Source organism: Oxyura jamaicensis, chromosome 3, assembly GCF_011077185.1.
Source record: "Oxyura jamaicensis isolate SHBP4307 breed ruddy duck chromosome 3, BPBGC_Ojam_1.0, whole genome shotgun sequence".
NCBI classification, from domain to species: Eukaryota; Metazoa; Chordata; class Aves; order Anseriformes; family Anatidae; genus Oxyura; species Oxyura jamaicensis.
Window position 1 is genome coordinate 114,650,929 of NC_048895.1, and position 16,303 is coordinate 114,667,231.

Sequence of the window (16,303 nt, forward strand, 5' to 3'; positions counted from 1 at the left end):
TAAGAAAAGAAAAGAAAAGAAAAGAAAAGAAAAGAAAAGAAAAGAAAAGAAAAGAAAAGAAAAAGCTCCTGGAATCTGAGCATCTTTGAAGACTGAGTAAGCTGACGCAGCACAGATTTATGAAGACAACAGATCACGTCTCAAATCAGCTACAGGAGCCAAAAGAAAAATAAGAGCTTTAAAACCAGAGGCAGTGGGATACAATCAGACTAGTGCAAAAACATCGACTTCAACATAGATATATAAGTAATGGATGGTCCTGAAGAAACATTCTGGCTACATCTTCACTAGTAAATTAAATGTGCCCAGGAGTATTCCCAGACACTGAGGCCAACAGACATGGTCTGACTGCATGCATCTATTAAAGCCTCTCAGCTTTCAAAACAGGATGGATTCATCCAACATACCAGTTGGGAATGTTCCTTGGCATACATCAACTCCCAAACTGCACCCAGGAATTGTTTGGGAGAGAGTTAATTGGCCCAGGACAAAAGCACGCCAGGGGCTGTTCTAACCATTTCACAGAGCAGAGGACTGAGTTTTGATGTCAATGGCCTGGCACCACTTTATTTTAGCATGGGCATAGCTTCTATCCATATTAATGTCTGCCTTTGGAGAGTGCTGCTGTGACCACACATTTACCTGCAGAATTTAGCAGAGGGCACAGGCCATGTCAGTTAGAGAGGCAGCTTGGACTGAAGGAATTGAACAGGGAAACCTGCAGCCAGTATTAATTCTGAGCCCCTTAGAGAACTACTTACACCCAGAATCAAAGACCAAGCAAACATTGTTTGAAATATCTGGCCTTCTCTAGGCATTGTTGGAGGTTGCTGATTTTTTTCACATTGGGGTCTTTTTAATTTGCCTCATACTTGTTGCAAACAAGTTTGAGGTGACTATTAAAACAGTTATTAGTAAGGCAGGAAACAACTCCAGTCCAGTCACCTATTATCTCCTTTCTCTATTCAACCAGTGTCTTTCTTGGCTGAGGAAGCACAACCCAACTCTGGTCTTCATTAGCAATCATAATCTTTGAGTTCAGTGAGGTTACAGCTGTTTGTCTCCTGTCTGATTTGCTATGCAGTACACATGCTAGTGGTTGGATTTTGTGATGGAAAGCCACCTAGACCAGGCTCATTATCATCATTTTCCAGGTGACTTGGGAGCAATATACATACCTGCAACGTGAGTGGAAGGCTGAGCTGATGCCTCCTGGTCTGAAAATGGGGACATGAAGGATCATAGCCAGCATCAGGCTGGGTGACTCCAGAACGCAGTGCCATGACAAATAGCACTTTGCCTGGAGGCCCATCCAGTTGAATTAGGAAAAAAAAAGAGCCATTAATTAACTTGACTTAAGAGAGGGCTGATGCAGGGCAATGTGACCTTTTCTCTATGTCATATGCCACACGGATTTTAGCCTCCCTCTGATGCATTGTCACCACCAGTCCTTGTTTTTTAGATCACTGGATTGCAGGATGATGGTGGCCAAAGGGATTGAGTCAGCAAGAGAAAGGAAAGAGATGGCCTCACAGCTTCAGTGATCTGTACACCAAAGAGCAGAATCCTATCATCCATCTACTGTCTGTTACACTGACTGGTAAATATATACATGTACACTGTATTCCAGGTATTACAAACACGTGACAAGACGTATATTCAGTTAATATGACTTCAGTGATGGTAGTTTTGTCAATACCTTATGGAGAAAACTAGGAATGGTATTGGTTTACAAAATGGTGATTAGAATTGTATAACAAGGCTCAACTTTTAGATAAATATGATGGCAAGGGAAGGGACTTTCCTACCAGTCAAAAAAACGCATTGCTGCAATAGCCAAGTCTACTTAAAATTTGTAGTTAGTATCACAGAATCTCTTGAGTTGGAAGGGACACACAAGGACCGTCGAGTCCAAATCCTGGCTCCACACAGCACTACCCAAAAATAAATCCCTATGTCTGAGAGCGTTGTCCCAACACTTCCTGAACTCCGGAAGCTCAGTGCTGTGACCACTGCCCTGGGGAGTCTGTCCCAGTGCCCGACCACCTCTGGGTGCAGAACCTTTGCCTCACACCCAGCCTGACCCTCCCCTGTCCCAGCTCCATGCCGTTGCCTCGGGTCCTGACACTGTCCCCAGAGAGCAGAGCTCAGCGCCTGCCCCTCCGCTCCCCTGGTGAGGGAGCTGCAGGCCGCCATGAGGCCTCCCCTTGGCCTGCTATGCCCTGGGCTGAACAAACCAAGGACCTCAGCTGCTCCTCAAATGCCTTCCCCTCCAGACCCTTCACCATGTTCGTAGCCCTTTGTAAAGATACTAGGCGAACAAAATAAAGACCTGCAGCAAGAATCCCTGGGGTCAGACAGATAGTAGGCCTGCTGGTCTCTGTATGGTTGGGAATGGGTTGAAAACTAGAGCTTCTGAGGCTTCTTGACATGAAAAGTCATCTCATTTTGGAGTGCAGTCATACCCGTATTCTAACAAAACATGTCAATTCAGCCTTGTAAAACAGCAGGAAGAACAGGCCAAAAGCACATGTAGGCCATTAATATAAGGCTTTTTAACAATAAGCTGGCACGTTAGTTCTTCAAAAGCACAAATAAGTTTTTATTTTAGGATTTGATGAGTTCTGTTATTTTTAAATGGTTGACTTGAAGCTTAGGGTATTTTTCACTGCTTTTTTTTTCATTCCTTTTCATTCTTCTTTTTTTATTATTTCTTTTTTTCTCTTTTATTTAAAAAAAAAAAAAAGGCTTTTTCCTGGGTTTCTTGTGAAAATGAGCACACATCACTTCTCCCTATGCCTTTATGTACCCTCGCAATTTTTTAGTTCATGCACCATCTTCACTTAGAGTGGTCAGAAGAGATGTCTTAGAAATGTTTTTCTATAACAAGACCTCCTCCACCCTCAAGTTCTTAAACTGAAGGAGAATTTTCCTTCACAGCTTTCAATGTTTTCAACATCAAAGTCAATCAGTTACAAAACACAAAACCATAAGAAATGACAGTTTCCCAGTGCTCATGCTCACAGGACCATCTCCTAGTTTGGAAAACTGAAAACTTTCACTTCAATATGCATTTTTTGGATATTTTTACAGAATAAATATTTTAAAATCATCTGTTGCTTTCTTCAAATTTCAGATACTACTTGTAAGACTGTTATCTTTGCATTTCTTTAATTATTACTTTCAATTAAAAAAAAAAAAAAAAGACAAGGAAAACTGAAAAAGATGAAGAAAAGATGAAAAGATGTTCCTTGAATGAATTGAAAACACAAGTTTACAGGTAAAATCAAAATAGATAAATAGATGGGCTTTTCTTTGTATAAGTGGGAATGAAATTAGATTTTACCTCAGAAGATTGAAAAAAATATTTTAAAACAAAGAAAAAAAAAATCAAAGCTAAACAACTCTAGGTATTGACTGTAGATACAAAACATAGAGGCCACATAATGATTGAGGCAAAGAATCAGAACCACTGCTGTATTATCCATATATTTTGTCTTTCACATCAGCATGTAGATAAGAGATCCCTGACACAGTGGATCTGGTAAGATTTCAATGAAAATTACATGTTATTGGGCAATTTCAGTCAGAAAGGAATAAACCTCTCCTTTATATTTCACTGAAAAAATAATATTAGCATCTATTGCAATCATCAGAAGGCCGTGGTTTTGCTTTGCTCTATTTTCATTAACCAAATGGTCTGTTACAAAACCAGTTCAGAGACTACCTCTATGGACCACATGAGAAAAAGTCTCAATTTTTCTTTCTGAGGAGCCCCTAGTTTGGGTTCCTTCTTACCTAATTTATGTGTTTCAACATCTAGACATGGGTAGCTAAGTCAGAGTTGGACTCCTTCATTTGAGAGAAATCATCATCTTCCAAGGGAAATCTAAGAGAAATTTACCCATCTTAGACAAAAATGTTAAGGTGAGATGAATGATTATTAGGAAAGATGAAGCTTCCAAATAGAACTTGAATCTCTCTTTGAAACAAACAAAACAAACAAACAAACAAAGACACAGGAAAGTCCAACACTAAGCATGACAATCTAGATGCATCTATAAGACTTCTCCTTAGTGCACCTCAAAGTCTCCCTCAAGACCTGACCTACAGCACAGTACAACTATATACTGGCAACTACAGGCTCCAGGCACAAGGGAAAACCAACTTGTAGTACAGACATGATGCTTTGAATCTTAGTCTTACTGAAAGCTTTAATATCTGTGTGAGTACATGGCAAGGCACACCTGGACTGGCTGGCTGTGGGTGACTGCACTGTTAACATCTGCTTGTGTGGGCTTCATGGGGACAAAAGATGGATGGTTATGGGAGCTCACTAACCCTGAGTTTCTCCACACACTTGGAGAGTGGTGTCAACAGACACAATGAGTTCAAAGGTGGTTTCATCCTCTGAATTACAGCCTTTTTTGATCGCACCTTTGAAAATAGAAGGAAAAAAGAGTTATACCTACATATAGCTGAGATGGAGCAAAAAAACTCAGAATGGCTTAAAAAACACTTGTTCAGGTCCTTTTAAATCACTGTGGCTTAAAGTATTGAAGGCTGGTTTTGAAACTTCTCTCAATGAAATCTGTGCTTTTATCTCAGTGCAAACACTCCCATCTTATTAAACAAACATCATGTGATCAGCAATGGACCTCAGAAAAGCCTCTCACATCTCATTATCCCACAGTTTAGATTAGGGTTTTATTGCTTGACTTCACAATTCAACCACAGGATCAGCTCTGTTCCATCCTGCCCAGAACTTTACCATGTTAATATATTATTTCTGTAATATGAAGAGCAAAGAAAATGAATATGACATGTTCTTGCAGCAACAAGTTAATTTTGATTTAACTTTCCAGTGCTTCACATTCTGAGCACTAACACTTTGGTTGTTTAAAAAGAAACACCGAGCAATAAGCCTATATTCAAGCAAAGAGCCTCCCAGAGGTGCTGGCTGCATTGTAGCTTGCAACATAAAGCATTCCCTTGTCATTCCTATTGGCAATATAGGGTTATGCCCTTTCATATGCCAAGATAGACGCTATTGGACAAGGAAACATTTGTCTTGGTCTCACACAACTGCAAACACACAGAGACTTAGCACTGCTGGGGAGTAAGATAATAGGAATTGCATGCTGGACTTTTCCTTTTGCAGTTCAAGCAATCCAGCATAAATTTGCTCCAGTGGTAATAAAAGCCACTTTTATTTCTCACTTCAAAACTTTTTCTCCTAAGCCCTCCATCACACATCCACTAATATGTTCAAGCTCTTGGACACATTTATCTGGCGGCAGGGAGTCTCTTTACAGAGAATACACTCAGAAACAATGTGACATCTTCCCCAGACAGCCACTGCAAGTCAGAGTCTGAGATTTCCAGAGTAACTAAAGGAATCGTGTGCTTGGTGTCCAACTTCTAACAGTCACAGAAGATTTGGACATATCTTTCATCAGGGAACATTCATGAAGTGTTTCATTAGCAGACCCACAGACACTCTGACTTCACTTCTAGAGGATCACAAATGGAGCATCTGCGCTTTGCCTGGCACTGAGTCCCAGTGAAGAATTCACACTGTGATAAGGACATAAAACAGCTGGTGAGATGTGGCCCCATGCTCACTGCACACTAGGGGCATAGGCAAAGCCAACACAAGCTCATTGCATGGACAAGTTTGAGGAAGGGTCTGGGTTAGCTTTGGGTTAGGGTTGTTGGTTTTTATTATTATTATTATTATTTGCTTGTTTGTTTTGTGTTTACTTCCTTGCTTTTTTCTTTTTCTTTGTTCGGCTTCTTTTTCCCCAAAAACCCTAGCTTAAGCCTCTCAAAGAAAAGCACCTGAAAAAAGAGTTTGCATTTTGAAAGACCTTCAACACATCTGCCTCCCACTGGAGTTAAGGGAAAGGCAATATTATTTTCCTAAGGCCCCCAAACTGTGAAAATAAAAGCATACAAATTCAACACCCACAAAAACAAGGAATAAGATAATAACCCCAGACAATGAGAAAATTACATGAGTTCACTTTCCATGTCAGTATGCATTTCCCTTTAAGAATTTCCATTTCCCTTTAAGCAATTCTACTATTCACACATAGCATTTCTAATCATTCTTTCAAGTGTTTCTATGTAACTTATCAGGGTTTAATGAATGCCAGAATAAGCACTAGAGGGAAAATCCACATAACTGGACAGTAACCCAAAGGTTTTAACAAGACCTCTACATTTTTCTTTTTTAATATAATCTTTATTCAAGCATTTTCTGCTTTGATCAGAAAGATGGTTTTTTTATTGGTATTATTATTGACTTTTTCCCACCCACCCTCTTCCATAATCCACCATCCCATAACTTGTGAGCCCTCCAGGGTTGCAGTGAAGAGTTATTAGTTACAAAGGGCTTCTTTGGGAAACATTATCTACAAGTAAAATCAGTCAAAGTAAACAAGTTAGCTTGTACATGGCCTTCTCCTGAATCAGGCCCCACAGTCTACTCACTCTCCAGAAAGAGAAGTTAAAAAAGAAACACCCTGCAAACATCCAACGTTGTTCCATTAATATGTATGGGAACAAGAGTGACCTGTTGAGTCTGCCGTACTGTGGGGGCAGTTGTTTGCTCGAAATAATAATTCCTAAGGATAACCTTATGCCCAGAAGTTGTCAATCAGAAAATTAAATTCCGGGATGCCTTGTCACTGGAGGTTAGAATGGCTAAAAGAATGGATGAGACAAGATACATCAACCAACAGTTCAGGAACTGGATTTATTTGGAGGTCAAACTGTACTTGAATGGCTGATTTGGAAGGCACATCTGTGAGAAAAAAGTCAGTCTTTAAAAACTGCATTCTGAATATTCTTCCCAAAGCAACCACTACCTTCAGCAAGACACTAGAAACATGCTAAACCTTGGCACTGATTTTTTAAGCTGGTCTGTAGGACTTGTCTCCTGTTTCCATGATAATGTTGTGGGCAGAACTGCACTTAACACTAAGGGACAGCCCATGAGCCCTGGCCAATTTTGGATTCTTTTCTCCTGAGTGCTTCTTCAGGCATACAGAGTCAGATCTGGCCCCAGAGAGCCTCAGGCTTTCCAAGAGCAAGGGACGGTTTTAGCTATGTGTGGTCATTGACTTCCATCGAGCTTCGTTCTTAGCCCAGACACAATTTTGAGTGACTGAGGAAGATCTTCTGTTTGGGCCCTAGAGAGGCAAAGAAGAATGCAGGTTTCTCACAAAGCACAACAGGTGAAGCCAGCCTCCTGAAAGAGCCTGCACAGGGAGATGGAGAAAATAGTTTCTCTGAAGCTACCTTGGATGTCTTACACCAGGGATGTGAACAGTAAGGGACACAGTATATCATTGTCCTGCAGTGAGAAAATTACTTTTACTGCTACTACTTCCACCCCTAATCATTTTTAAGAATAAAATGGAGCACTTACAGTCAAAAGGCTGGAAAAGTCCTCCACAAGTGACACAGCTTGCTCCACAGCAGGGCTTGCTCCACCTGGCCTCATTCCTGACAGGTCCTGCTATTGCTTTATTCCTCAGCTCCCTCCCCAGCAATGGTAAGAAGACAGTCGTGCCCATCTCCTCGTGGGCAGAGACTGGAGATGGAACAGCCCAGCCCTGCTCCAACATGAAGTATTTGTTGACTGGGGCCACCCCTCAGAGATAGAAGTCCAAAGTTTAAGTAATTTGTCCCAAAGTGTAGCAAATCAGTAACACAGGCCTGAAAATAGCCAAGGATTCTCCTCAGCTATTAGGCAAATTACTGTCACCAACTATCTTTTTTTGACTGAATATTTAACCAATGGAGCTGAACCATCTACTTCTTTCATATTCATTTATTTTTGGTACAGCCATTGAACCAGGCTGGTGCTACAATCAGCTAATGCTACAATCTGCTATCAACCCCGTGGGAGGAAGAAAAAGTGTGCGTGCAATGTGGGCCTTATAGGGATGAAACAATGTTCAGCCCAGTAACTGTTGTATCCTAGTGAGCATGGGAAGAAAACAATGAGGCAGACTTACTCTAGTTTTGCAATGTGTTTATTAATTTCAGAGAAACCACCGCAGGAACAAAGTTTATTAGTGAGTAGGAGGACATTTCAGGAACAGAGCTGGACTGAAAATAATCAGCTCCCTTTAATTAATTGCATACAGTTTTATTGCATAACTGATGGTTTTAAACCTTGGCCAATTAGTTTGTCAAACACAGAAGTTAAATCCTCTATTGGTCTTTCAAATAAGCTCTATGCCAAAGTTTTAATTCAACTTGCCTTATCCAAACAACCAGAAAATAGGGGCTCTTGAAACTGAAATTAGTTTGCAGTTACCGGAACTGTAAAAAAGAATACCAGATACAACTTAAAAGAAGATTTAAAAATAAAAAATAAAAAATAAAAAAAATAAAAAATAAAAGACACCAAAGTCCTAAGTACTGCCAATATGAGACTCAAGTCCATGACCAGCCTTTACAGGATAGATAACAGTTGCAAGGTCACTCCATTTTGACAGCTAGTTTTCTAAGACAGGTTGAGGTACTGTTGCCAATCTAGCATGTTTTCAACACAAAAGAGGAATCTGCTTGAAAAGAAAAGCTGCTCCAGACAGCTTACAAGGTTTCAGTGTGATAGCTGCCTCACTCTGTGCCTATTTCTCCGGAAACTGGGAAATGCAGGATGATTTTATAACCATGTATATTTATATATGATCGTATAAAAATACATATAAAGTTGTTTATGTTTAAGTTAATAACTATGTTCCTGGCATGATCTTAGACTAAATATTCAGTGTAATTACCTAAGATGCATATCTTTATTTTTCAAAGTTTCTTAAACAGAATGTCAGTGGGTTGACTGTTTTTCCAAAGCACTCTTCTGTTTCTCTAAAAATACATTAGGAACTTCACATGTTCTTTTTAACTAATAATTATATTAACAGTCATGCCACATACCCTGAACACCCCAAGGTGCTCCCTGTGTCAGCTCAAGTGCTTTGAACTCGGTAAAGCGATGACATCTGTATCAAAGACACACTTTAGAAATTATTACTTTTCATATATTGGCCAGGCAGTAACCATGGGAAAAGTTGGTTTTGGTTGTAGCAACCTCTTGGTCCAAGCCTAGGCCACATTTGCAGTTTTATTAGCTGAAATGCCCTACTGAGAGGGCCCTCCTGTCCTGGGTGCCCTTTGGCTTAAACAGAGATGGACGGTTTCTGCACTTACTGCTTTTGTCTCTGTGTGCATGTCACCCAGACCACATCTGCACAACTAAACCAAATAAATAGTGCTAGAATGTCACCCCATGCACCAGCTCATGTTTACCTACCCAGTTAAACCATTAGTACGTTTCACAGAGCAGTCTGTCCCCAATGGCTAGCAGTCCCTGGCACCATGCTCAGGCGTGGCTGGATACAGAAAAGAGGTAAAATGCTATGAGGACGTGAACTAAGTAAAGTCACGGGCAAATGTTTTGGTTTAAAAGATGACATTAGAAAGACTCTGTTACTCACATGGCTTTCAGTAACCACCTGTGCTATGCGGCTTTTCTTTCTCCTCCAGTTCTTATTCATCCCACATGTTCCAGTTTCTCTGGGAGTTAAGGCAGAGCTCTTGGATACAAACACGTGGAACTACAAAACCCAAAGCCAACTCCAGACCAATCACATTTGGGGCCAAATCAGTCAAAATGGCTACCCTGTTACTGTCATCATGTAGTGCAAGACTGTGCCACAAATAGGGGAGCGAGGCAAAGTAAGGTCATGCAGGCAAACGTCTTAAGTGTTTGCCTGCTTTAGTAATGCCATATGGACACTATTCATGGTACGTAATTTTCCCCAGTGTTTCATAGGAGCCCAAAACTAGTTTGGGATCGCATCATACCAGATGCTACATAGGCGTGTTTTTAATCTCAGCAGTGAAATGTCAAGAGCCATTACCAGCCAATGAGTGGAGAAGATAAAATAAAATAAAATAATAAAATAAAATAAAATAAAAATAAAATAAAATAAAAATAAAATAAAATAAAATAATAAAATAAAAGGATTAACTAACTTTACCTAACTTAATTTCACAAGATAATCAAATGTTTTCTTCAAAATCATCGAAGATTTTAACAGAGTTCAGCAATGAATTCAGACCTGCTGCATTATTCTGCAGCACCAGCCTGTGTTTCCCCATCACTCTTGCATTAAAACACAGCTCCCATGCAGATGGTTGAACCTGCTGGCTCCTGTGATGCAATTCTGCCAGCAGTGAAACCTCTAGCATGATGTGTTTTAAACTAGGACACTTAAATTGCCATTTCCAGATAGACCTGAGATTGTTCTGCCCACAGTTCAATCTAGAAAGACTATGCTCACTTTGAAGTGGAAGCTGTGTAACCACATTAGCATGGAACCGTGCCCAGCCTAGTAAGTCCTGTCCTTCTGGGGCTGTGTCACACAGCTTCTGGTTCAGAGCTGGCTCATGTCCCGCCAGCCTGGACCACAGACAGAAGATTTGGAAGAGGTTATGTCAACATGGCCAAGCTGTGATGGTGCCCAGGAGAAACTGTTGTGCTTTCACATCACTGTCTTCTAGGTGCAAAGCAATAGTTTCCCTGCTTTTCTCATGGCTCTTTCACAGCACTGAAAACTTAAAGACGCTTTATCTGAAACATCCACAACGGAAATCCTGTGTCTCGGATGAACCTGACTTCCTCAATTTCCTGTTTGCTGCACAGCTGTCTGCATTGGATGGGTCACAGGGACATTATTTTGGACATATTTGTCTACCTCAGTTGGAAGCCAGGCTCCTTGAGTTAGAACATAAGGGTCTATAATCTTAAAAAAAAAAAAAAAAAAAAAAAAAAAAAATCACAATGAAAACAGAAAGAATGAAAAGAAAACAAACCAATAAAGAATCTATCCTGTCATAACATTTGAGGTTCTGGTATTTGCTGGCCTTGGAGTAGGTTCAAAATAAATGAAGTAAATGTGTATTTCATTAAATGCTAATATTTGGAAGATAAGAGGGAAAAAATGATGAAATGCTTCCAAGCACAGTTGTGAGGACAGTGCCTGTGTGTCCGTGTGTGTGTATAAACATACACACACAGACATACAACCATACAGTTGCGATTGTCTTTGATGCAGAATACCTCTACGTAGGAAGGATTACAGGGGAAGGGAAAAATGGGACTTGCTTTCCCAGGCCACTGCTCTTCATTTAAACAGCAAGGCCCCTTGCACCTCTCATTCTCCATCTGTTTTCAGAATTGCACTTGAATCCTTCCACAAGGATCCATTTTTCTGCGACCAAGACCCAATCCGATATAGCTGCAGTCAATGAGACATGGTTAGGAGATACATAACAAAAACCTCAGTCCTGCACAAGGTAAACTGTGGTGGGTGCCTTATTGATAAGGCTGGTTTATCAAAATATAACCAGCGTGTTCCCAGTTGATAGCATACTTGAGATCTCCTCTCCATTTTATCACAGATTTAATCTCTTGGACCCTAACCTACCTGGTTTGTAAGGACAAAACACTTGCCTGTCTCCCAGGGACACCGTGCCTTGGACAACAGCAAGGGTCATGAAGTGTCCAGAATTTTTTCATTAATTAGCAGGTGCAATGCAAGGAAACTGGGATTTAAGGCTTCAAATCCTCAGCTATTTTGGAGATGGCTGAATAAAGCAAGGAATTTAATGTCTGTGTTTCAAACTGTGCAGCAGAGTAGGGACTAAAATTTTCATAAATGATAGACAAAGCTCTGTGCTTTCACAGTGCAGAATATAATGAATCTCTGTAGTTTATTTTCATAGATAACTCTGTCCAGAGTTTTTCACAGGAACTGTAAATAAAAAACATTTCACTGACCTCAGAGTTGTTTCCCTGCTAACCTTCACTCTTTTACTGCAACCCCATAGGTTCTAGAGTTTAAAGATTTGCTTTCTAACACTCACCAAAAAGAGTTTCATTTTAGTTTTTGCAGCTGAACTATTTCTGATCAAACTTACAGACAAAATCTGCCCCAGGCATAAATCTAGCATGGCAAAAGAAAGACATCAAGTGCAGCAAATAACATAAAGGGATGAAGTATTAAAAATATATATAATAATAGAACAAAGATAAAAATAAAATAGAAAAGTAGAAGCAATTGAAAGACAGGAATGATGATGGAACATGTTACGACACTGTCAAACTGTGGCTTGCAAAAAAAAAAATGAACGGTACCCTTGGATAAAAGCCACTGATTCACTGAGCCACTGTAACCTCCTATAAGGTAGGCAGCACCTTCTAAGGAACTGATTACATGCCAGGATCGAGGTTTCAGGTGGGGCTCTGAAGCAACAAGGAGACTGTGGTTGATGGCTGGGATGGCTGTGGAGGTAAGAGGTTTGGCATTAAGCCCCTGGTTTGCAGGCAATGTGCTAAATTGCAGCACAATGGATGAAATAAGTGGTACGGAGTCAGAGATTTGGTCTGGAGACAGGAAGAGTTTGGGAGTCCTGTGAGACAGAGGAGATGAGGGGTCCTGGTTTGTGGAGGCAGAAAAGCGTGGTGGGGCTGGAGATCTCGAATGGGTCAGATGGAATGAAAGAGTAAAGGAAGCAAAGAGCAAAGGAAAGAAAAATAAAGGAGGGGAGCTCAGGCTGTGGGTCCTGGCTTAGGACCACTGATGATATGAAGACAAACTTCAACTTTGTGCTAGACCCTGGGCTTCATCAGAGGTGTTCTCTTTTCTGCCCCCTCCAGATCTTTCCTACATTTGTGCAGCATGTAACACATCACGCAGCACAGATGTGCTGAATTCAGGGAGAGTTTATAAGTACATCATGTGAAATATGCGTCACCAAAATCCTCTCAGCAACAGCCATCTCCAGCACAACACCCTGCCCAAGTGAGGTCTGCAAATTACGCACAGCATCCTGTCCTTTGGATGTACAAGGAGAAGATTTGGCATCATGTTACTCAGTCCCACAAACTCTGCTCAGATAAACCTCTCCGCTAGCTTCAGTGGGAATTTTCCCCTGAGTAAAGCACACAAAAGAAAGAGACGTTAACAGAATACACACATGGAACAATATAGGTAACTGTAAAAATATTCAGCAGTGCTTTCTGTGAAAATTTCGCCCTGCTTTCCGCTGACAAAAGATTGCAACCTTTCAAAGACTGCATTCACCGAAGTATCTCCTTTTTTTTACTTTTACTGGGGACTATAAATCAAATGAGCCCTCACCTTCAGAAATATTTTCTGTCCGTTAGCAAATTTTAATTAAAAAAAAAAAAAGAAAGAAAATATTAGAATCCCAATTTTATAACTCCAGATAGACTGGGGTTCTACCAGTTTTACATCAATATAATCGGGGGTGAATTTATAAAGAAGTACAACTATTGAACTGTTCATGTGGATTAGAGCTGGCCAAAAACTTATTCTAGAAGTTCATTTCTGTATTGCTATTGAAAAATAAAAGCTAATACTTTTGACTAAACTCAGTTGTGCACAGACACATAAACGCAGGGGAAAAAAAAAGGCAGAAGAAAGAGAAAAACAAAAACATTTTGTCTGAAATATTTAGGCATTAAATTAAACTTTTCTCTTTTTTACATGGAAAAAAAATATATTATTGGGAAATCTACTAATGGTAATAGGTAAACAGTTTCTGCTTTTATTCACTAATGTTTTCTGGAAGAAAAGAAGCATTTACGTCCCATCATTAGGATTGTTTGCTAGTTTTCTCCCTAATGTTAGAGCTCTCATTAGGAAAAAAAAAAAAAAAAAAAAAAAATTTTTTTTTTTTTTTTTTTTTTTTTTTAATTGGTTATCATCAGATGAAATCTGAACAGCTTATATGTTTCAGTTTTATATTGTCATTTTTTCGTAGTTATTCAACAACATTCTACAGCAGAGGGGAGTTGGGAGTTAAAGAGAGTAGTTTCAGGCAAAGTGGAACCTGCACTTTATCACAGAGCTGTGCCTGGATTCCTTGGCATCTACCAATGTGCAGATTTCCCTTTTCTAGTTTGTTCTGGGACAAAAAATTAGAGTTTCTCTCCAGAGAATATTTCTTGGTAAACAGCAGGGGTCCAACCTACCCCCACCCTTTTGGGGAGCAGAGGGGTTCACTGATAGGATTTCTCTTCCAATATCCTTTTTTTTTTTTTTTTTTTTGAATTTGTAGGAGCCTATCATCCTCGAGCATTTATGCATCTACTATATTTGATTGAAATCAAAAGTGGGTTCAAAATGACTGGGTGGGGAAAGCACACACATACATATGCATATACACTGCATGATCACATAAATCTAATACTTAAAGGAATCCAATCTTAAAAGAAAAAGAGAGAAAGGTGACATATTAACACCAATACATTGCATTGGCCAGGCTAGCTGATATGCTTTGCTCCAAACCTTCAGCTGATGATCCACTGGGTGCCAATCCAGCAGATCCCTGTGCTCTGTTCTTTCAGAAAAGTGGCCCCTGTAGCCTGCCCAACACGTCCTAAAATTGATAAGAAAACTGTTTTGCTATCCACAGGACCTGATCAGGCCCAGAAAGAGAGGAAATGAGGAAAAGAGAGAGAGATCCCTTGGTGTTTGTGCCTGCTTCTCTTTCATATGGAATTAATGGTGGTTTAATGGGGTATGAAAGGATGTTTTACTGGAAACAATGAGGAACAATTGTCTAGCTCACGTTTCATTTCACAGGTCATTATTGCATTAAGAAGTAAATCGACCAAGTCCGGTAAATAACAGTCTGTGTTTTGCCCAGAGCTTCAAACCAACAATCTTAGCAGTCACCAACTAATATCTTTGTCATTTTTAACCCTTGCAGGGATCTGCTGGGGGCTAAACAATTATAGTCTTCACCCACCCCTAGCAGGTAAGCATTATTCATTTTATTTCTCATCCCTTCTTCCTGCAAACCCCACGAGGCTGGGTTTTTGCATTGTTGTTTTGTTTATTAGCCAACCTAGCCAACTGTGTGTCTGGTGGCCTTGAAAAACAACACATATTTTAGTGACTGCTGCAGGCGTCTTTAAACAGGCTGCTTCCTCTGCAAAATTAATTGTTGCAAAATGCAGTGCTTCCCCTGTAAAGCTCTGCAAGCTAACACTCAGCAGTTTGGTTGGATTACAGATATGCCTCTCAGATCTAAGGAAAAGAATATAGTTGCACTTGCAGGATGCAGTTCGCATTTATTTTTTAATTGCATAAAGACAGGCATCTCGTGTCCTTAAAGGTAGCAGCCATGAAGCCTAGAGAGGCTGTATGATGTAGGCTGCTGTCCTCAGCTACTGACTTAATCCAGAGCACCTCACTTCTCCATTTTCGTCTGTTTCTCCGGAGGCCTTCTGGGTTGATTGTCAGCATCGGAAGCTTCTTCCACAAGGTACCTGAAAAGTGTCAGAGTAGTATCTACTAGGAATAAAACCCAATTACTGCATCAGATCTGTGGGCACCACTGAAATGAGAGTGAAACCATGCATCATGAGGAAAGGCATGATGTCTGAGTGACTGAGCTTTGGGGAGAGGTGTCTCCAGAGATCCCAGATAAGGAACTCATCTCTGTTTTGATTCCATGGTGCTGCAAACTCTCCTCAGTCCTAGCATGCTATTTTTCATCACACTAACCTCTAAACTTTCTCTCCCTCTTTTTGTTCATTAGCAGTATTTAGAAAGCCCTACGTACCAGATCTTCCCACTACAACACCCTTGTGTTTAGACCAATAAATCACTGTCAGACACCAAAGGTTCCTGCAGACCACTGAGAACCCTTACAGACCTGCAGAAATAGGGCCAGAGAAGAACTTCTGAAGTTATTTGATTCATCCTTACCCCCGAGGACAGGCAGAGCTCTACCTGGATCACCTAAAGATGCTTGTATAACCTCTATTGATAGGGATTCCACAACCCACTCAAGCAAGTTATGTCAGCTTTTCTCTATATATTTTTTTTTATAAAATTTCCTCCCTCATCTGAAATTTCAGCCTATTATTTCAGGTTCCACAGACTTGGGGAGCAACTTTTTCTCTCTGCTCTGCGGGTAATCTCCCATGTATTTGAAGGCAGGTCTTGAATCTCCCATCCATCTCTTCTCTTGACTGAGCCACTCATCTCTTTCAGTCATTCCTCATAGCTTCTGTTTTCCAGGTGCCTCTAATGATTCTTGTCACCCTTAACTGTCAGGCTCCTAAATTAATCTGTGGGTGTTATGTGCATCAGTTACTCAGTTTTCACGGAACACCAATGGTTTATAAATCACATCTTTAGAACAAATGCCTGAAACAGCATCCTCATTGTGTCAGTGATAAAAA

The 16,303-nt window shown here is 40.3% G+C and overlaps 1 protein-coding gene across 8 annotated transcripts in view; it reads right to left on the bottom strand.

Annotated features, from left to right (window-relative positions):
* PKHD1 (PKHD1 ciliary IPT domain containing fibrocystin/polyductin) overlaps positions 1–16,303 on the bottom strand; it is a 253,587-nt gene that overhangs the window by 42,615 nt on the left and 194,669 nt on the right. Inside the window, exon 61 of one of the 8 annotated variants that reach the window (XM_035322242.1) lies at positions 8,072–8,337. The exons of 6 other annotated variants lie outside the window; for them this stretch is intronic. In XM_035322242.1, coding sequence (XP_035178133.1) covers positions 8,318–8,337 — 20 coding nt within the window. In that variant the 3' untranslated portion in view covers positions 8,072–8,317. Of the gene's footprint in view, positions 1–8,071; positions 8,338–15,172; positions 15,383–16,303 lie in introns of those variants that run through there. One more of the 8 variants, XM_035322240.1, reaches the window with a different exon arrangement.